Here is a 20,529-nt window from a genome sequence, read left to right on the forward strand (position 1 = left end):
GGGAGGTGACAATGCACGAGACAAAGGATCAAGATAATAGAGGACTGGCGCTCGCATTACGGCTAGTTATACTCAGCTTTCAACTTCTCCTCAAGCCCAATTGCCAACTTTTCGTTACCTTCATCCTGTAGGTTCAAGAAAGGATTTGTTTTCACCCTGGAATACATTTCTTTCACCCTTTGGAACACGTTCAGTATTGACGGGTCGTTCTCTCGATCAAAGGGCAGCGATGGATCAAATCCAAGAACGATTTTCAGCCCCGTCGGTTTGATCCACATGGCAAAGACGCACACCCCCTCAATTTCGAACAGCATATTCATCGGGCTTGCATTTTCAGGAGATATATTCCAATCGAACAGTTTACTCTCGAAGTAATCCAACGAAATATTAGACAGCGTGTTATACTTCAATTCTTCATTCACGTCTTTGATTCCGGTACCCACCGAATGTATCAGAATTGGTCTGTTATCTTTACCAATCAACGTAATAAACAGTGGCGTCACTTCTGCCATCAGTAGAAACGCGGTGCTACGTCGTCACAGCCGATGACACCTCTAATGAGGAGAAGCCTAAAAGTCCTAATACTGTACAATTTCTCTCTTTTTTTTATAGAGTAGGAATACTACGTAACTTTATGAGCTCTTACTTAAATAAAGACGCCAAGATCTAGTTCAACGCTGCAGCAATGCTGTCGGCCGCTGTCCTCCCAAACACAACACACTCCAGAAGACTGGAGCCACCTAGTCTGTTGGCGCCATGGACACCACCAGAGACTTCTCCCGCAGCGTACAACCCCTTTGCCAGCGTGTTGCCCTGTTTGTCGACCACCTCGGCGTTCGTGTTGATCTTGGCACCACCCATGGTGAAATGAACCACTGGGGTGACCTCACCTATGAACACGGTAGTGTCCTCTGTGATTGCGTCGCCAAAATTTTTGATGACCAAAGTACGCCCGAACTTGTCCTCCGCGTCTGTGGAATAAGCGGTTAGTTCTCCTGCAAACTCGCCTGCCGAGATTGGCAAGTGGAACTTCTCGACTGCCTCACGCAATGTGACCTTTTGAATCAGTTTCTTGAACATGTAGAAATCGATGTTGTTTTTAAGAACGTCGTAGATACCTTGGCCCAAGACCAATAGGGCCCTGTTCTCGTCCTGGGGACACTCTCTCTGAATTGCCTCGGTGACAACGTCCCTCGTGGTCAATTCGTTGACAAATCTCTTACCAGTAGTTGGGTTCAGCAAAATCCCACCAAGGCCTCTCATAGCCTCGGCACATAAGAATTTCCAGCCAGCGGTACGGTCGGTAGGGTCGATGAACCCTGTTGGGTGTACTTGAACCTGGGTCATATCGATCAAGTCGGCGCCCAATTTCTCCAAGATCTTCTGTCCATCACCTGTCGTTTGAGCCCCATTGGTTGTTGGCAAGTCGACCAGCTGTGGCGCATATTTTTGCAACATCTCCTTTGAGAAGGAGAACCCACCAGAGCAGAAAACAACGTGAGATGTCTTGATGATTTCAGTGGCACCTTCCTTGTTGACGTATTCAACACCAGACACGGCACCCTGGGAGTCGGTCTTGATATCCGTGACTTTGCTATCCAATTGAATCTTGACCAATTCTGGTTTCGTCTCTGCCAGTTTCTTCAAGTTGTTCGAAAGGGCAGAGACGATCTCGAACCCGGGTGGCAACTTCCCTGAGGATCTGTGGGTTCTCGCAGCAGAATGCCCCCCCAATTGTGCCAAAAGGTCCAATTTCAGGTCGAATTCTTGTTGCAACCATTCCACAGCCAGATGCGATTGTGTCGCCAGTTTATTCATCAACTGTTGGTCACCTTTACTCTTGGCAGACTTGACAGTGTCCTCGAAAAACAACTCTGGAGTGTCCTTGACCCCCTGTGCATCCTGCGTACCCGTGTGGGCACCATTGATACCGGACGACGCCTTGATCGAGTTCCCACCAATGGAGGAGGCTTTGTCCACTAGAATGACAGGGATATTGTACTTGTTCACAAGCTGGTTGGACGCGGCCAAACCTGCAAGACCTGAACCAATGACTACGACGGAATCCTTCGACATTTGTACGTTGGGCTTGCTTGTGACAGATGAATAATTGCAAAGACGTTAGTTGGTTGACATCTCAACAACTTCTTATATAATCAGTTTCCTCTTGCCTGCACGTTTCTTTTCAATTCCCTCTTTCGGTTTCCTGCAACGCGTTGCCACAGTAACGGGCGAGGCGAACAACAATAACAATACGATTGCAAAATTATTTCCATTTGTTTTCTTACTAAACACCGTCTATACGAAGAAATATACTCTACACAATTACGAGATATGGGGTGTGGCGTGAATTGTAGTAACGGTTCCGCTACTACAGGGGAAGAAAATAATAGAATACCAAAAAAATCAAACATGTTCAGTCGGCTGCACTGAGTCAGATCAGCCACTTTTCGTCCCTCCTTAATAGGGTGCTAGGTGGACGCAATTCCGTAGAAAGAAAAGTGTCTCGGCCCTAGCAATGATTCTCAAATGTGCGGTGTGCCACGCGGGGACCCCCATTTGATGCGCTCGAAAGATCGTGAATTCGTAACCATGCCTGGTTTGACGGAGACCTCAGGGCGCCATGGAATTTGTTTCAAAAGAATATCGTCTACTATGCCAAATGATGATGTGTTTGCAATTAAAGCGGAGATTTGCCTAGTATTTGTAGGTTTTGATCTCTTGGATGGCGTTCCCATGGACGTCGATCTCGGTGGATGCGCTTCTGTACACCTGCGTGGGACCGTCTTGGTCGCATGGGTGTTGTTTCGCGTACTCGAAGGCCTCCGAAAGTGCCAATTTAACTCTCTCCAGGACGTCGTCTTCGATCTGGTAGTGGAACGAGACTCTCCCACCCATGAGCTTGACGTTGTATTTGAGCCCCTTTTTGACGAGCACGTCAGGGTCCATTCTGGCTTTCCGAAGGTCGACGAAGACGAAGTTCGTGTCCGCGGGGGACTCCAATGGGATCCCCTGTTTCTTACAGAACGCGGCCAAGTTATGGGCGAGACTATGGGATCTGTGAAGTCTCTCCTTCCAGTTATCCTCTATAGCGACCATGGCCATACGAGCCATGATCCCAGACTGTCTGACCCCACCACCTTGCTGTTTCCTGAAATGGTTACATTTCTTGATGAACTTGACGTCCCCGACAAGGACAGACCCCATTGGTGCCCCGATGGATTTAGACAGGCAGATGGAGATCGAATCGAAGATCTCCCCGTACTGTTTCAAGGGGATGTTGGCCTGCACCGCGGCGTTCCAGATTCTGGCACCGTCACAGTGCAACTTCAACCCGTTCTCCATGCACCACCCTTTAATTCTGATCAGTTCCTCCAATGGGTATACGATCCCATGTAGTGTATTCTCCAAAGAGATCACTTTTGTTGGGGCCGCGTGGATATCGCCATCATCTGGCACGTAGTGACGCTTGATGTCTTGCAAAGTCAGGTAGTTCCCGTTAGATGGGATCACGGGGACAACCATGGCCTGGGACAAGATGGCCAGCCCTGCGGCCTCGTGGGTGTACACGTGGGCCCTGTAATCGCACAGAACAGAGTATGGGGGCTGGTATAGGTGTGTTCTGAGGGCGATCTGGTTCGAAAGAGTCCCCGAGACGCAGAAAAGCCCGGCCTCGAACCCGGCCAGTTTAGCGACTTTCTGTTCTAGTTTCACGGTGTCTATATCCTCACCGTAGACGGCGTCCCCGACGGACGCCGTCAAAGCGGCCTTCATCATGGCCTCGGTGGGCGTGGTGAAAGTATCAGACCGCAAATCATTAGAAGCGGTGATATAAGCTGGTGGCAGTTCCATGTCAGTCATTCTGGCGAAAGGGGGCGGGGAAGGGAAGAGTGTATTGAAGTGGTGAAATCAGAGCAGAAGACAGACCACCCGAATTGAACACACACACCCAAACGACTGCTCAACCAACTCTCGTATTATATACGATCTGCGTCGACATCGCAGTTGCTGACACACCAACAGCTACATACATAGAGCGAGAATTCGAAATTGTTCATAGGCACAGAGAAAAAAAAATTTTCCAGCGCAAAAAAGCAACGTGAATGAGCTGGCAGAGGGCGCAGAGCGGGCCCCAGACGGCGCCGCAGAGGCGCGGGCGAGGGCTGTGGCCGAAAGGGGAAAGGGCGGGTGTGCCGCGTCGCCGCGTGCGGAAATTGCCGCATCGGGAAGGCGCCGGTTCTGGGTGCGGGGCCCAGGGCTTGGTGCTAGGGCTTGGGTGTTTTAGGGTTCAGGGAGGGCGGCCCTAATTCCCTCGTGACTCACTCTGCTTGCCGCTGCGGTCGTCGGTACACCCGTAGGGTAGTGCTTGGGTGGGTTCCCCTGCTCCCTTGTGTAAAGAAAGGGCTTCTTGGTAACGGCTGTGCGTCTGGCCACTGGGCCATCCTTTGATTAGGGACGGGTGGACGTCTGCAATGGCACCCACCTTGCACTGCTTGCTCTTCTCTTGCTGTATATGTAACTTCAGTACGGTAACCCATACATTTAGACCTGGTGCGGGATCACGTGTTTGGGCAGCGGAATTGCGGACTGGGGGGAAACACAATACAGCACATTTACCTATATACCTTTTGGACAGAGAGTGCCCTGCAAGTACTGTCACAGTCTACGGGAACTGCCCACACGTGGCACTATTATCCCGGTTCAGCAAATACCACACAACAAGAAATACTCGTGTGTGTTTTTAGCACTCGGTCATAGACCTGGTGCGGGATGGGAAACCGCACGAAAAAAATGAATTTTCGGCACGTGGCATTCACGTGATCGAGAATGCGGTTTCCAAACCCTTGAAAAAAAGTTGATTTTACCCGGACACGATATTTTGGTGGGAAGAGACATTACATTTTATGTACCAATTTTTAGAAGAGTCGGGCCCGACACTTCGAGCGTAGTCGCGTTATATCAAAAATGACCCGATAGCTGCAGGCTTAGACGACTGAAAGAGCGTTGCCCAGCGTAGAGACATGTTGACTGACAATATGGTGCTACTATGACCTCAAGAACATTCGTGTTTCTCATAATTGCCTACTGTGAGTTTCATCACGCTAACAGTGCCAACCGTATTCAAAGATGCCGTCTTATTGTACATTTCTAACAATGGAATGTATATCTTATAGAATGCGGTCCAAAAGTTCCTTTAATCCTCGATCTTGAATTTCTTCAACAGAGAGGTCGAGATTCAATGAGTTGACGGTACTGCTCAGAAGTAATTCATTACCAGCATTTCCATCGCTCAAAGAATGCCGTTTATCATTGTATATGGTTTTCAGTTTGCTGAAGCCCCGTTCGCTGTTAACAGAGGTAACGTTGATACTAAGAAGGTAATCCAGAACAGTTGGCAGAATATTGTGTTCGGAAACTGCAACGGTTGATTCACTTAAACCGGATCTGGTTTCACTGAGATACTGGGATATAATATTCCAGGAAAGCACAGTTCTGAAATAAAATACATCAACGGTTTGAAAATCACTGGTACTTTCGGGCAACAACTCAAAATCACAAAGATCTAGCATACGAATCCCTACATTCATTTCATTTGCCAAATGGTTTGCCGTTCTTTCGAATACAAATTTCCAGAAGCGCCGAAACTCTCTTACCTCTTTGAAAACATGTTCCTTTACGACTCTTTCAAAGTCCTCGATAGTGTCAATTGCACTTCTGAATAATCGTCTTCAAAGGAGATCCCTTCCACATATTTCATTCTCGCATAATCGGAACACCCGTTCGTCGAAATAGCATTCCCTGCTTCACATTCATTTCCAGTCAACTTAATATTCAGTATTCTGAATGCAAGGTCGGCCAGTTCAGAATATGGATTAACCGGTATAGTTTTTGAAAATTCGACAACTTTCATACCGTCATAATGAAACAGCGCACTTATCAGATGAATGTAACACTTTGGAGCACAAGTTTTAGCAAAGTATTTTTCAAACTTCGCTTCAAACTTTTGAAATTTGACTGGTCTCCCCAAAATCTCGCTTAATTTGTTAGCTTGTACCAATGCTATCTCCTGGCAGTACATTAATAATGAGAAATGACAGATACTACCAGGTTTGTTCAAAGATAGTAGCTTCGTCAATGATTCGTAGGGTGCCAATCCTTTAAAAAGGGTCTTGGCAGTTGAAAGGTCTGATTCGCTAAAGCTGGAAAATGATTCATCAACGATATCTAAATTTCTATAGAAATCTTTGTATTCGTCCAAATTTTTCAAAAGATGTTCCAACAAGTAAAAAATTGAGTTCCACCTGGTGTTACAGTATAGCGGCGGTAGTGATGTCACATAAAACCTGAAATTTCTCTGCAAACTGGAACAATTTCTCAGCCGTGTTGATAAATTGATAGGACGTTGAACAACGTTTGGTGAGCAACTTTGAGGAGCTGATTCAATGTCTTCTGCAGCACTCGTTGACATTACAGTTTCTGTATTTGGATCTAAGTTCTCCATAATATCATCTATTAAATCCTTTGCAAATAATTGGATCTGATGAACAGCGCAACCGTTGTGAGAATCGAAAAAGGGATAATTTTTGTCTCCTTTGAACGAATCGGTTGCACCTATCACAGAAGAAGCATTTCTCACCATAGTCCCAGATGCATTGATATGTTTTGAAACTTTCTTTCTATCCAACAAACCCTTACATTCTGGAAAATACTTGGCCACAAAATATTTGAAGAATCTGGAGTCAAAAAATGAATGACTCAGTCCGGACATAACAGCCAATGATACAAGATCATCAAATACGCTTCTAGGTTTAATGATGTGTTTTGACTTATTTTGTGCTGCCCTTTTAATAGCCTTAGTCAAAGTTTGCTGAACTTTTCTCTTTCTTCCTTGAATGTTCAACTTTTTTTCTAAACGTTTAACGTTAGGTCTTGATGGACATAAGTACGAGAAAACCGCGGAAGTATCGTTTATATAAACGCCATGTTTGTTATTCATATGATGCTGAGAAGCCCTTGCTGCATTTTTCTGTTTGAGTTTTTCATCCTTAAAAGTTAATATCTCGTGGCAGATCGTGTGCTCTATTTTGTCGTAAAATTGACAGACCCTAGGTTTATCGTCTAGTTCAACAAAAAATAACTTGTATAAGTTTGTATTTTTTCTATTGTCACATGTGATATCCAAATGTGAGGTAGTGATTGAAGTGTTATTCAGACAATTATACTCCATATCCGCTGACTCATCGGAAGAAGCAACTAAAGTATCCTCGTCAGAATTTCTTGCGTCAACGCTTTCCACAAGCGTCGCTTGTTCCTCATCAGGGACAGATGGAGAAACTGGTTTGAAGCTATCAATGGTCCTCTAATAATTGCCAGCCTCTTTGACCTGATCGCGTTTCCACACTAAGAAGGTTCCCTTACATAATTCATCTAGGTAGACAGTTCCTTCTGGGTCCCGACAATGTAAAGGGATATTTTTGGGAACATCGTCCCACATTTTTTCAAATGAGCATATAACCTCTGTTTCCTGATCAATTGGTCGATTGTGAAATTCAGTCAATTCTTTTAAACTAACTGTTGCAACTGGTTTATTTTCAAAAAAAGGACTCTTGTTGTTGACATTTTAAGCTGTAGAGATTGTAGAGTAATTAAGACTCTTAGCGATGATGGAATATCGTGTTTTTCTGTATGGGTGATATATAGAAAGAAGGTAGAAAAAAAAGCATGAGGTAGGGAATTCCAATTGGCAAAATCTGTAATCCTTATATAATAATTTTTTTCTGGGCAACTGGATCAGACCTCAGTATCTTGGATCCACGACGTTGCCTATGTTTAGAATTCGTTTCTTATCTGCATGTAGGTCACGTGATATAAGTTTTTTTGTGAGGAGTTTCTGCGGGAGGTTTTCCAAAATTTCAATACCGCACCAGGCCTACGGACATTCCGGTCACGTGACCGCCTCGTTCCCTCAGATACATGCTGTTCAGTGCTATTTGTACCAGTCCATTCTGATGAGATCACTAGTTGGTGGTCCCGTCCACGCAGGCCATGTCCACGAACGATCAGCGGCTGGAGTATCTGCGCCAAGTGGCTGCACCGAACGAGATCCCAGTACCCTCGCCGTACAAGAAACCGCAACTGCAGCACGCTGCGGGGGCACCGAAGAAAAGAGGCTTTAGAAGACACAAGAACGCTCGACAACTTGTCTCTGAGGAGCTGCGCCGGATCAACGCGGCTCTCGAGGCCTCCGTGGTAGGTGAGCCCCCCAACGAGAGGAAAAAACTGCGTGTGCGTGTATCACATTTCAGTGTGGACGCTCCTCCGTCCATTAGACCCACGAAGAGGTACTGCGATATAACGGGGCTCGCTGCGAATTACAAGTCTCCAACGAACAATCTACGGTACTACAACGCGGAGATCTACCAGATGGTGGTGAAACCAATGGCGCCGGGGGTAGACCAAGAGTATTTGAAGCTAAGAGGTGCCAACTTCGTGCTGAAGTGAGTCCTGAGAAAAAATTTTGGTGAATATTAAATTATAATCTATAGATCTGTACGTTATTCAACTTGTATGTCAACCAACGGTTCCATCGGGATCAAGCCGGAGTAAAGTGCGAATGGTCGGGTACGGGATATGCGTGCTTACCTCCTTGGTATGGCTGTGTGTGCGGCTGTACAAGTTCCTCACGATATCGATCGCGAGAGTCATGTCGACACTGGACGTCTCGACGCCGCCCGCCGTGAAGTTGTCCATTGACAAGATATCTAGGGACTCAATCACCGTACACTGGGAGAACGAACCGGCAGAAAATGCCGGTGGTGGTGGCGCACGCACACATGGGATCTCGCAGTATCTACTCTACCTCAACAACAGCAAGCTTGGTGTGTTCCCAAATTGCCCACAGGCATTGTATACATGCTGCTCGATAAATGGGCTCAAATGTGGTGAGACTTACCAGATAGATTTTGTCACAGTTAACCGCAGCGGGTACATCAACAAATTACCGTCTGTGTTTCTCACCACAAGGGCAAACGATCGTACTATACCAGACCCGAAAACGAGCGGCCCACTCCTACGCAGGAGGTGGCGCAGAAACACGCTCACACAATCAACGTCGAACGAAGAAGTGACCCCCACCTCAGTGGAAAACAATATTAACCCACCACCTTCCTACACAACTTTGACCAACTTGGCAGACCTCGAACAGTACTCCATTGAAGATTTGAAGAAAATTTTGGTCTGCGCACAAGAGGATCTCCACGATGTGTTGGGCCAGCAGAGTACACTTTTACAGGAGTTCCAAGAGAATAGGGAACAGTTGTCCCTAGAACTGGAAAACTTGAAAACGCATTGGTCGCACGAACTGGATTTCAAGAAGTCACTCAAATCGAGTATTAAATCTTTGGAGAACGCCAAGTTGTTCTCCGACGTCAAGTATACAAAATTGAACCAACGTATTGAGAAGATTAAACAGAAATTGGATAAGATGAATCAAGACATTTTTAACTGGGAAACCGTGGAGAAGTCGCAATTGAACGAGGCGAAACTGAAGAAGGATTATAAAAATAGGATCTCACTGATCAGCGGACAAATTCAGAAATTCACCAATTTGGCCGCTAGTGTTCAACAAGAGATAGACGCGTTGGAGAGACACAATAAAGAGCTTGCTGCCGCGAAAAGATCTGGTATCGTAGCTAACCCTTCAACTCCAAACGATACAAAGAAACCAGCATCAGACGAAAGAATCAATAAGGTTATTAGAAAGCTGAACTCGCTCACGAATAAAGACACGGGGCTGCTCTCCCAGCAGGGGGAGGAGTACCTGACGAAACTGAAGGAGACTAGTCCAATTATCAAGATTATTAAAGAACAATACAACATTGACAAGAAATGTGAAAGGAAGTGGGGGGCCAAGAGATCCAAAATTGTGGACCAATGCACGGCGCTGGAGCAGAAATTTGATCGATTAAGCATGGAAAACCATCAATTGAGGTCCAATGGTTACCAGCAAACAGCAGCGACAGAGGCACAACAGAAAGGGGACACGTCTTGGGAGCTACTTGCTGACTTACCAAATGGATTTGTTAATGGTACAATACAATCAAGTACTACGATGAATGGCCAGATTGCAAACCAGTTAGAATCGGCCTCACCTCCCGGCATCAATGAAAACGTGAACCGGGAGAACTCTCATATTTATTCAGGGTTCACCGAAACAGTTGAACAGCACTCTCCACACTTTATGTCGCCTATTACATCAATCGGGGAGAACTACATTCAGCCGCCAAAGAACGACGGGTATGGGAAGGCAGACCGCCTTCCTATTTTCCCCTCTGGTGGGGCCACTGCATCAACTGGGGTGACGAATGTCAATGCGAATTCCATCCCCATTGCAAATCCTTTGCATTTCCCCTGGGATCGTTCTGGCGGGAGTCTAGATCCGAATCAGAACATCGATTATGGCAACACGGATCATTTGATTACGGGATTGCAGGATATGATATACGACGAGGCTGATTATCCGGATAAAATTAGTACATATTCGAAGGGGTTTACCACGGATCAATTGGACAACTACTGGACCACGCAGAAATCTGCCCCCGTAACGTCACTACCATTACCTCCACAGGCGACCCCCTCCCAACCAATGAACATCGGTAATGGTGCCTCGCAGTTGCATCCTCCGTACATGGAGTTTGCAAGCAATGAATTTGACACTACATTAATCTCCCACTACGGGAACGGCGACTCCTATTCCAAATCACCACTACTGATGCAAAACCAGAGTCTGCTTGCAGCGACATTAAACGATTCTGCGAATCTGTCCCCCTTTGCCTCGTCGCTAAGACAGGTTGAGTCGTATGGGACACACATCAGTACCGCGGGCAGTGGCAACGTCAACGCTGCCTTCCCAAGTCAAATGGATGGCCAGTCGATAGGCACCGGGTTAATATCTGTGGAATCGACCCCCAATGGCCTACCATCGCATGTGCTATCGAGCACCACGCCTCCTCCGGAGAGATCAGCGAAGTCATCCCGCGATGGGCTGTTCCACTCGCCATCGTTTAACTTCATATGGCACTCGCCGCAGAAGAACACTGCCAAGAAAACAGGTTTCTTCCACTCCTCCTCTACGGACCGAGACACGGTACAGCCACATAAGACACACAAGAGGGAGAAGAGTAGCAGCAGCAGCATATCCACTTGGAGTGCCAAGCTAAGTCTGAAGAGCAAGACCTCCGCGCATAACTCCAACCCTCCACAATCACCAACAAGAAGCAACAAGAGCAAGAACGACGACATCGGCGAGGAGACTGAATTTGACGAGCCCGCTATCATCCCCCCTCCAACCCCCTGCATCGCCCGTCCCGGAGAGCGCGGGGAGGAAAGTGTCCCGTCTGTTGTCCAGGAGCACGATGAACAACCTGTTCAAGCAGCACAGCCAGGACACAACCACTACATAATTTTGGACCCAGCGACAGCTCTGTTGGCTCTCAACTTGCTGTGTCCGACCGTATACCACCGCAGTGCACGCTGCCCATCTACACGGGAACCTTGTAATTACCTACAAACTCATCGCATCACCCGGATGCTTTAAGTTTGAAGTTCGAGAAGTTTGAAATTTTTCACCTGTTTGAACAAGAAGTCATCTCTGGATGCCATGATCATCTCGTATCGGGCACTCAGTTGATCGAAAAACACAGGGTACACTCGCCGCAGCATAACCGTCGAAGGTCTTTCATACAGAACGGATGGGATCTCTCTTTAGAAATTACCGCGTGATAATAGGCGCTGTTGCGCTCGTGATGCTGATTCTGCTGATCAGGACTTCCACGACTGCCTCTGGCGGCGCATCCAGGCCTGTTTCGCCCTCTATCAACAGGCCGGAAACTCCAACCGATGTCAATGTTGGTGGTGGTGGGATTGTGTCCGCTCTTCCCATTCAAGATAAGCCCGGGTTTGTGAGTGATTCGAAGACCGATAACGGGAGAAATCCAGACGTCGCTGCTGCTGTGAAGACGCAACTGAGCGACTGTAAGAAGGACCACCAGTACGTTGTGATGATTGATGCTGGGTCCACTGGGTCGCGTGTTCACGTGTACGAGTTCGATGTGTGCTCGCAACCCCCAGCTTTGATCAAGGAAACCTTCGAGATGTTGAAACCTGGGTTGTCGTCCTTCGATACGGACACACAAGGTGCCGCGAAATCTCTGGATCCTCTGTTGAAGATTGCGATGGACACGGTCCCAGCGAAGGCAAGGTCATGTACTCCCGTCGCTGTTAAGGCGACCGCTGGGCTAAGAATGCTTGGTGAGGCAAAGAGTGACGCGATCTTGCAGGCAGTGAGAAAATCGTTGGAGAACAACTACCCATTTGCCGTTGTCGAGGGTGATGGTGTGTCGATTATGAGTGGTGATCAGGAAGGTGTGTACGCCTGGATCACTACTAATTATCTGCTGGGGAACATTGGTAGTGGTTCGAAGTTGCCCACCTGTGCAGTGTTTGACTTGGGTGGTGGGTCTACGCAGATTGTCTTCGAACCGACTTTCCCCAGTAAGGAAAGGTTAATCGATGGGGAACACAAGTACGAGCTGGAATTCAACGGGGAGAACTACGACCTGTACCAGTTCTCGCATCTAGGGTACGGGTTGATGCAAGGCAGGAACAAGATCAACTCTGTTCTTGTGCAGAATGCTCTAGAACACGGGGCCATCCAGAAGAACGATTTGAAGAACGTCCACACTTTGTCCTCTCCCTGTCTGCCACCAAATGTCACTACACCAACTGAGCACGTCAAATTGACCGACGGGTCCATATACCAAGTTGTGTTCAAGGGGCCCAAGGTCCCCGCAGGTGCGCAATGCAGGTTCCTAGCGGACAAAATCTTGAACAAGGACACCAAGTGTCAACAGCCACCGTGCTCCTTTAACGGGGTTCACCAACCTTCTTTAGTGCGCGCGTTCAAGGAGTCGAACGACTTGTACATCTTCTCGTACTTCTACGACAGGACGAGATCGCTGGCGATGCCACTGACTTTCACGCTGAACGAGTTGTACGACCTGTCCAAGATGGTGTGCAACGGCGGGGAAGTGTGGGAGAGCGTGTTCAGCGGGTTTGATGGCCCACTGGAAGAGTTGAAAAACGACCCCTACTTCTGCCAGGACTTGACCTTCGAGTTCTCGCTGCTGCACACGGGCTACGACATCCCACTCAACAGGGAACTGAAGACCGCGCAGAAGATCGCGGACAACGAGCTCGGCTGGTGCCTGGGCGCCTCGCTGCCCCTACTGGAGGGCAAGAACTGGAAGTGCAAACTGAACAAAGTCAACTGATGCCTCCTCAGCCCACGAACGTTTCCAATCTTGTTTTCTTTCTACCTTTCTTTTTATAATCAGTTACCAAGAGCCAAGGAAGGCCTGTCCGACTGCCACATACTACCTCACCTCTTTTATAGCAACCAAGCATCGGAACACCCACCTACCAGCAGCAGCTTACGGAATCACTGCATCCACTACGTAATCGCTCGGCCGTGGACCGCGGAGTTCTGAAATTCCACATTTTTTTTTCCGGATTATCACACCTTCTTTTTTTTTCAACAAAACACGGTTTTAACGTTCTCGAGGCCCTGGTGCACTCTCCTATACGTGTTGATCAACTGTGCAAAGAGTTAGTGAGTTTGTTCCTCGCTTATTTACTGCACACAGTGTAGTTGGTAGGTGTTGTATCTTCCGTTGGGTTGATTTTCTTCGTTTTCTTTCATTTGCTGAGGATTGCAGTGCGTAGAACAGCCAGGATATGAAGTTAGGGTTTCTGCATGGTGAGGATACTGTGAGCAGCGAGTCGTCCCGTGGGCCGTTGATGGATAAGATCGGTGACTGTACGTCTGCAGATTCTAGTAAGAGTTTACTGCCAGACGATGGTGCGAAGAAACTTGGTGACCGGTTGAATGCTTTGCGGCTGGGCGATCATCCCATAGCAAAATCCGTTCCCTCGTTCTCTATAGATTGCGAGCTGGCAGCCGGGGATGACGGTGAGCAGTCGTTACAAAATCTGGCTGATCTCATGGAGGCCAAAAAGAACATTCGGAAGTTGTCGTCCAACGCCGGTAGCGAGCGGTCTCTCACGTCGACCAAGAGCCACGTGGAGATCGCAAACACGGCGTATGGGCTGAGGTTGCTGAGCAAGAACATATCCAACACGAAGGTCAGTTTGGAGGTCGAGAAGATGATCGTCATAGCCAAGAACACAGACATGTCGATGATATATCTGCTAAGAGAATTTGTTGAGTGGGTGCTCACTCACTTCCCCTACATGACGATATACGTGGAGGATATTTACGAACACTCGACGAAGTTCGCAGGGAAGGAAATTTGCGCGGACTCTGACTGCAAGACGTCCAAGATCAAGTACTGGAACGAAGAGTTTGTGAGGGAGCAGGACGTCTTTTTCGACCTATGTGTCACCATGGGCGGTGACGGTACTGTGCTGTTTGCTTCGACACTGTTCCAGAAGCACGTGCCCCCTGTGCTGCCCTTCTCCCTCGGGTCACTTGGGTTTCTGACCAATTTCGATTTTGGCCAGTTCAAGCAGGACTTGCCCGTCATCCTGAACAAGAAGATAAAAACGAACTTGCGGATGCGATTGGAGTGTAAAGTGTACCGAAAGCGTACCATTACAAGGTGTCTCGAAACGGGGAAAAAAAAGAGGGTCATGGAACTCGCCAGCGAGCACCACGTTTTGAACGAGGTGACCATCGATAGGGGACCAAGCCCTTACTTGTCAATGCTGGAGCTGTACGGCGACGATTCGTTGATGACTGTGGCCCAGGCGGATGGGTTGATCGTGGCGACCCCGACCGGGTCCACGGCATACTCGCTAAGTGCCGGCGGGTCGCTGATGTACCCAAGCGTGAATGCGATTGCCGTGACTCCAGTGTGTCCGCACACTCTGAGCTTCCGGCCAATTGTACTCCCAGATAGTATTAAACTGAAGGTGAAAGTCCCTGCCAACTCGAGAGGATCTGCATGGGTTGCATTCGACGGCAAAAGCCGCATCGAGCTGCAGCGTGGGGACTACGTGATAATGTGCTCCAGTCCGTACGTGTTCCCGACCGTGGAATCGTCCCCCACGGAGTTTATCGATGGGATCCACAGGACAATGAACTGGAACGTTCGAGACGAGCAGAAAACTTTTGAACACATTCTTTCGAGGAAGAACAGGGAAAGATTCGTTACGGAAATGGACGATGAATCAGATGACAGCAGCGTTGAGGAGATGATTGTGGAAAACGGTGTGCCGCTTTTGGACGGCAAAGTCAGCCACCTTGACCTCATTGGGGAGTCCTCGAGCAGCGAGGACCGCGACGATATGCAAATGAGCTCACATCCACGCGAGATTGCAGATATGCGAGCGGTGCGTGAGTAAAAATAAGTAATGTTCAAACACCAGTAGCAAACAACCTTTCCTATGTCCTCTATGTGTCTCTTCTGCTATTGTCTACTACAAAAGCGACCTATTTGGGTCACCTTTTCGTGGTCATTTGTTCCCTTTTAAGAAGTTGCATATTCGAGGCAATTCGCGTTTTTGCACCAAACAGCTGCATTTGGCACTGAAAACTTACATTATTTGCCTAAAAGGGAAAACATATTGATAATTCGCGATTTATGTCCCGAAAGGGAAGTGATATAGATGTAGCGACCCAGCCGTTCGGAGGGCGACCTGGCGATGGACTATTCCTTGACATATAAAGGGATGGGTTGTTTCTCTAAACCAAATGGACCTTTCTGTCGTTGTTTTGAATGGTTCCTAATAGGGGTAGTAAGCAACTATCAACCAACAAGCAATGAGACTATCGTCATTACTTACAATTACTGGTACTCTACTCACCACGGTGAGAGCAGAAATACACTTGTGTAACGCTACAATTGCTTGTCCTGAACAATTCCCATGTTGTTCCCAGGGAGGTCAGTGTGGTACGGGCCAGTACTGTATTGGTAACTGTGACCCACGTTACTCTTTCACTCCTGAGGCGTGTATGCCGGACCCAGTTTGCAAGAACACGTACACGAAGTTCAGCAACTACAGTTCCAAAATCCTAAACTCGTACACGTTTTTGGGTAACGCCAGTGCTGCTGACTGGACTTACGGTGGTTATATCATGGACTATCCTGAAGAGGACAGTCTCGTGTTGGCCATGCCCAAAAACTCTGCAGGTACTGTTTTATCGTCTACTAATGCTGTGTGGTATGGGAAAGTCAGTGCGAGGTTAAAGACTTCTCATCTTCCTGGTGTCATTACTGCGTTTATTCTGTACTCTGGTGTGCAAGATGAAATCGATTTTGAGTGGGTTGGTTCGAATTTGACAACGACACAGACGAATTACTACTGGCAGGGTGTTCTGAACTACAACAACAGTGGGAACATCACGACGACCGATACATTTGAGAATTTCCACGACTACGAGATCGACTGGCAAGAAGACCACATTACATGGTCCGTTGACGGGGTTGTCGGTAGAACTCTGTACAAGAATGAAACATACAACGAGACTACACAGCAGTACAGATACCCTCAGACGCCATCGAAAGTGGACATTTCCATCTGGCCCGGTGGTAACTCTACCAACGCCCCAGGGACCATAGCCTGGGCTGGTGGTGAGATCAATTGGGATGCGCCTGACATCACTGAAAACGGTTACTACTACACTATTTTGAAGGAGATCAATGTGACCTGTTACGGTCCACCAAGCGGCGTCACGAAGAACGGTTCCGAATCGTACATCTACAAGAACCCAAAGGGTTTCATGCAGGACGACGTGGCGATCACTGACAAGAGGGTGTACCTGGGGTCCGACCGGGGCACTGGTATGGATCCAGATGCTGGCGTGACGAAAAGCAGCAGCAGCAGCAAGAGCAGTTCCCACTCTAAAACGTCTACTACGAGCAGGAACAGCACCACGGCGACATCTACGAGCAAGAACAGCACCACGGCGACATCTACGAGCAAGAACAGCACCACGGCGACATCTACGAGCAGGAATGCCACTGTAAGTTCCACGATTTCCCATTCCTCCAGAAACAACACTGTGACTTTGAGCAAGCACTCTAGTACGAGCACTGTTTCCAGCAGCACTGTTTCCAGCAGCACTGTTTTCAAGAGCACTTCAAAGCATGTTTCATCAACATTGTCTACCCATGTGGTCTCTAGTTCGAAGTCTTCTATTGAAAGCACTGAGGGCAGGCAGCAGATCCAGACAAGCACCAAGAACGCCGGTGAACAGTTAGCGACGTACGGCACGACGCTCCAAATGCTGCTACTGGTGGCTGCCTACATTATATAATAGGTAGTTGAAGTGAGGTGTGCAAAGAGACATTAAGCATTTGGCCAGAGAGTGGGAGAAACCTCGACTCCCCGATCGGCCCACTAATTAGCTGAATATGTGTAATACATATAAATCAAGAAGACAGTCATGGGCATAAAAACTGGTAGAATTTAAGGAGCTGTAGGCCCGGTTCACGAGTTGCCCGCGGCGTCCTTCATGTATGCGATCAGGTCGTCCCTATCCTTTTGTTTCTTCAGCCCGCCAAAGGCCATCTTCGTGCCCGGGATGTACTTCTTCGGGTTCGCCAAGTACTCAGACATGTTTTCCGTGTCCCACTTGACCGCCTTCTTAATGTTTGCATCGGTGTACGAGTACCCGGGGGCCTGTCCCGAGGTTCTCCCGAAGACCCCGTGCAAGTTGGGCCCCACTTTGTGCGGACCGCCTTCCTCGACGGTGTGGCACTGTAGACACCGTGTCTTAAACAGTGTCGCACCTTTCTTCGCACTGGGCTCGCCGCCCTTCTCACCTTTCTTACCCTTCGCCATTTGTTGTCAGCACTTCTTACCACAGCTAGTCACAGCGGTTCAAACAGTTCACTGGCTTATATACGTACGTACGTGGACACCCCTCTCCTGCATCCCCTGACCCCCAGGCGCTGCTCCTCGACCCCCGCGACTCCTTGAAGCCCCCCCAGGTCGCAGTGCTGGTCATCGCTGCTTCGAGCCAAAAAAGTGTCACAAATTCGTCCCTCGAGATCTCGAAGGCAAGAGCGTCTCGACGACTCGGACGGGCGAGACCAATGACGTTTGACGCACTGCTGCTGGATATCGAGGGCACTGTGTGTCCAATTGCGTTTGTAAAGGATGTTTTGTTCCCTTACTTCGTCGCCCAGGTGCCGCTGCTGGTCGAGAAAGCAAGTGACGAGTTGCTGAGCGGGTTCAAAGACGAGCACGGTGCGGAGGTGCACCGCGAGCAGCTCGAGGCGCACATCCTGGACTTGGTGCGTCAGGACTTGAAGGACCCCGCGTTGAAACGGTTGCAGGGCCACGTTTGGCGCTCCGGGTACGAGGACGGGTCGATTAAAGCACCAGTGTACGCTGACGCGGTGGATCTGTTGCAGAGACATAAGGGGAGCGTGTACATATACTCTAGTGGGAGTGTTGAGGCTCAGAAACTGTTGTTTGCGCACGTTAAGGGCGTTCCGGGGGACTTGACGCCGTTTATTGCCGGTTACTTCGACATCACTACTTCTGGACGCAAGACGGACAGCGAGTCGTATCGTTCTATATCCCAGCAGATTGGCAAAGCTGCAGAGCGCGTACTGTTCCTCAGCGACAACATCCTTGAGTTGGACGCCGCTGGGGAGGCCGGGATGCAATGCGGTCTTGCCCTACGTGAGGGCAACGCGCCTCTAGCACACAGTAATAGCGACGAGTACACCGAGTACCGCACGTTCAGCGAGTTGTAGAGGGGCAGTAGTTTATATGATACATATATAAGATGCAGTAGTGTGCTGGGCAAAGCACTGAGACGTTCCACTAGTTGTCCGCGTACTCTGAGAATAGCATGTTTGCCGTGATTTCCTCGTTCTTCTCGCAGGCGAAATAAACTTGGATGACGAGCGTTCTTTCGAACCCTAGTTCGCAGAGTCTCTCCACTGCTTGTTCGTCGTGTTCCGAGAGTTGTACTATCTGTGCGGACTCTGACGAGGGCCCACCTGCACCTGGGGCCTCACCACTTTGAGCTGCCTCAGACTCGGCGGTGAACTCGTCCATGTGTGTAAGGTTTTCACCAACGACCTCAAGGAGCATCGACACAAACACTTCCGGGTTGGCCATGATCTGTTCTCTCAATTGAGGGTACCTGTTGGATAAGTTCTCCAAGAGTGGCGCAAGGGCCTCTGGGTTCCCCGAAACGACCTCTCTGAGCGCCATGAGATCCTCTACAGTGAGACCAATGGATCCAGGTGGGGCTGCCGAGGCGGTGCCTGGGGTACCTGGTGTCCCCTCTGCACCGGCGGATTGACCGTTATTCCCCAGTGCTTGTGCGAACAAGTCATCCTCGTGCGGTTGTTCTGGGGGTTCGCTGTGTTCAGGTGACGCTGAGGATTGTGCCTGTTCTGGGGTTTGTTCAGCGGGTTGTTCAGCGGGCTGTGCTGCTGGGATGCCCGTTATCAGGTACTCGACTGCTCTATCTGGGTTATTGAACGCTGCTCTGAGCGCTCTCTCGACTTGAGCTCTTTCGTAACCCATCTCCATTATTCTTTCGACCGTTTCGTTACGTTGTTGGCCTGTGACGAAATCTGGTGTCGAGTTATCAGCAACAACGGAGCCGGCACCCGCGGGTGCAGGTTCAGTTGTAGTGGCGGCGGGAGTTTCAGTTGTTGCAACGGGTTCCGTTTCGGGCTCCTTTACCGGTTCCTTTGCCGGCACCGATTTCTTCTTTGAAACCATCATAATAACGTGATCGTTCTCCTTGAGCCCCGTCTCAGCAAACGGTTTAGCGTCCTGGAGCACTTTCCCCGAAAAGATCAGTTTAATCTGTTCTGCATCGCAGTCTCTTGCCGCTGCAAGTTTCTCCTTGACGTCTTTGACCGATTCGTGTTCCAGATCGACGTCTAGCGTCTCCTTGTTCTTCTTGAAGTCCTTGAACACCACCTGCACCATTGTAGCTTAAGCTGGGGCTGTGGTGGAGCAAGAAACAGAGAGAGAGTACCTCTGAGTGTGTGGGATCCTGTTCATGCCTTGGTGTTAATTCAGATCTGCAACGGGTGGCGTGTCACCCCCGACGAGATCACGAAATACGGCATATCATTTTCAACGAACATCACTACCCACGGAATCACTATTTACGGCACATCCTGGTTGAGATGTGGATTCAGAACATGATCATCCCATACTGTCTGGACGATATCTGCTTGTAGCTCTACACAACACTTTATGGAAGTAAGTAACGGCTTGAGCAGCCGGTTGGGACTGTTGAGTTACCCAATAGGCACATCCCGTCACTAGCACATCAGACTCACCCAGAGGGATTCCTAGAATTTAACATGAAGACAGGTCTTATTACCCGGATTCCTTGCTTTCTCGGCACCGCAGCGGCAAAGCACAGCACATCACTGGCTTCTAGACCTAGTGCGGAATTGTGCGGAATTGCACGTGATCACTGCGGAATTGCACGTGACAGGATAGTGCTAAGTACGTGCTGGA

General features: G+C 48.7%; 13 protein-coding genes across 13 annotated transcripts; 6 read left to right on the top strand and 7 right to left on the bottom strand.

Moving 5' to 3' along the window:
* Positions 1–62: 62 nt before the first annotated feature.
* On the bottom strand, positions 63–512 carry TCA17 (Tca17p; the record flags this gene model as incomplete). Its single annotated transcript, XM_022608891.1, has 1 exon — positions 63–512. One exon carries the CDS (start codon positions 510–512, stop codon positions 63–65), a length of 450 nt encoding a protein of 149 aa, XP_022465342.1.
* Positions 513–666: 154 nt separating this feature from the next.
* Positions 667–2,076, bottom strand: FRD1 (fumarate reductase; the record flags this gene model as incomplete). The annotated part of the gene is made up of 1 exon (XM_022608892.1): positions 667–2,076. The coding sequence occupies one exon, from the start codon at positions 2,074–2,076 to the stop codon at positions 667–669; it is 1,410 nt and encodes a 469-aa protein (XP_022465343.1).
* Positions 2,077–2,697: 621 nt separating this feature from the next.
* On the bottom strand, positions 2,698–3,861 carry GLY1 (threonine aldolase GLY1; the record flags this gene model as incomplete). The annotated part of the gene is made up of 1 exon (XM_022608893.1): positions 2,698–3,861. One exon carries the CDS (start codon positions 3,859–3,861, stop codon positions 2,698–2,700), a length of 1,164 nt encoding a protein of 387 aa, XP_022465344.1.
* Positions 3,862–5,168: 1,307 nt separating this feature from the next.
* KNAG0G00420 (uncharacterized protein) lies at positions 5,169–5,588 on the bottom strand (the record flags this gene model as incomplete). The annotated part of the gene is made up of 1 exon (XM_022608894.1): positions 5,169–5,588. One exon carries the CDS (start codon positions 5,586–5,588, stop codon positions 5,169–5,171), a length of 420 nt encoding a protein of 139 aa, XP_022465345.1.
* An 86-nt stretch (positions 5,589–5,674) lies between these two features.
* Positions 5,675–7,228, bottom strand: RSF1 (Rsf1p; the record flags this gene model as incomplete). Its single annotated transcript, XM_022608895.1, has 1 exon — positions 5,675–7,228. One exon carries the CDS (start codon positions 7,226–7,228, stop codon positions 5,675–5,677), a length of 1,554 nt encoding a protein of 517 aa, XP_022465346.1.
* Positions 7,229–8,046: 818 nt separating this feature from the next.
* IES6 (Ies6p) lies at positions 8,047–8,502 on the top strand (the record flags this gene model as incomplete). The annotated part of the gene is made up of 1 exon (XM_022608898.1): positions 8,047–8,502. One exon carries the CDS (start codon positions 8,047–8,049, stop codon positions 8,500–8,502), a length of 456 nt encoding a protein of 151 aa, XP_022465347.1.
* A 112-nt stretch (positions 8,503–8,614) lies between these two features.
* On the top strand, positions 8,615–11,596 carry GTA1 (Gta1p; the record flags this gene model as incomplete). Its single annotated transcript, XM_022608899.1, has 1 exon — positions 8,615–11,596. One exon carries the CDS (start codon positions 8,615–8,617, stop codon positions 11,594–11,596), a length of 2,982 nt encoding a protein of 993 aa, XP_022465348.1.
* A 154-nt stretch (positions 11,597–11,750) lies between these two features.
* On the top strand, positions 11,751–13,331 carry GDA1 (guanosine diphosphatase; the record flags this gene model as incomplete). Its single annotated transcript, XM_022608900.1, has 1 exon — positions 11,751–13,331. One exon carries the CDS (start codon positions 11,751–11,753, stop codon positions 13,329–13,331), a length of 1,581 nt encoding a protein of 526 aa, XP_022465349.1.
* A 526-nt stretch (positions 13,332–13,857) lies between these two features.
* On the top strand, positions 13,858–15,423 carry YEF1 (NADH/NAD(+) kinase; the record flags this gene model as incomplete). Its single annotated transcript, XM_022608901.1, has 1 exon — positions 13,858–15,423. One exon carries the CDS (start codon positions 13,858–13,860, stop codon positions 15,421–15,423), a length of 1,566 nt encoding a protein of 521 aa, XP_022465350.1.
* A 418-nt stretch (positions 15,424–15,841) lies between these two features.
* On the top strand, positions 15,842–17,338 carry UTR2 (chitin transglycosylase UTR2; the record flags this gene model as incomplete). The annotated part of the gene is made up of 1 exon (XM_022608902.1): positions 15,842–17,338. The coding sequence occupies one exon, from the start codon at positions 15,842–15,844 to the stop codon at positions 17,336–17,338; it is 1,497 nt and encodes a 498-aa protein (XP_022465351.1).
* Positions 17,339–17,511: 173 nt separating this feature from the next.
* Positions 17,512–17,865, bottom strand: CYC7 (cytochrome c; the record flags this gene model as incomplete). The annotated part of the gene is made up of 1 exon (XM_022608903.1): positions 17,512–17,865. The coding sequence occupies one exon, from the start codon at positions 17,863–17,865 to the stop codon at positions 17,512–17,514; it is 354 nt and encodes a 117-aa protein (XP_022465352.1).
* A 254-nt stretch (positions 17,866–18,119) lies between these two features.
* On the top strand, positions 18,120–18,788 carry UTR4 (putative acireductone synthase UTR4; the record flags this gene model as incomplete). The annotated part of the gene is made up of 1 exon (XM_022608904.1): positions 18,120–18,788. One exon carries the CDS (start codon positions 18,120–18,122, stop codon positions 18,786–18,788), a length of 669 nt encoding a protein of 222 aa, XP_022465353.1.
* Positions 18,789–18,858: 70 nt separating this feature from the next.
* RAD23 (Rad23p) lies at positions 18,859–19,986 on the bottom strand (the record flags this gene model as incomplete). Its single annotated transcript, XM_022608905.1, has 1 exon — positions 18,859–19,986. One exon carries the CDS (start codon positions 19,984–19,986, stop codon positions 18,859–18,861), a length of 1,128 nt encoding a protein of 375 aa, XP_022465354.1.
* Positions 19,987–20,529: the final 543 nt, after the last annotated feature.

This window comes from Huiozyma naganishii, chromosome 7, assembly GCF_000348985.1.
Source record: "Huiozyma naganishii CBS 8797 chromosome 7, complete genome".
Classification (NCBI taxonomy): Eukaryota; Fungi; Ascomycota; class Saccharomycetes; order Saccharomycetales; family Saccharomycetaceae; genus Huiozyma; species Huiozyma naganishii.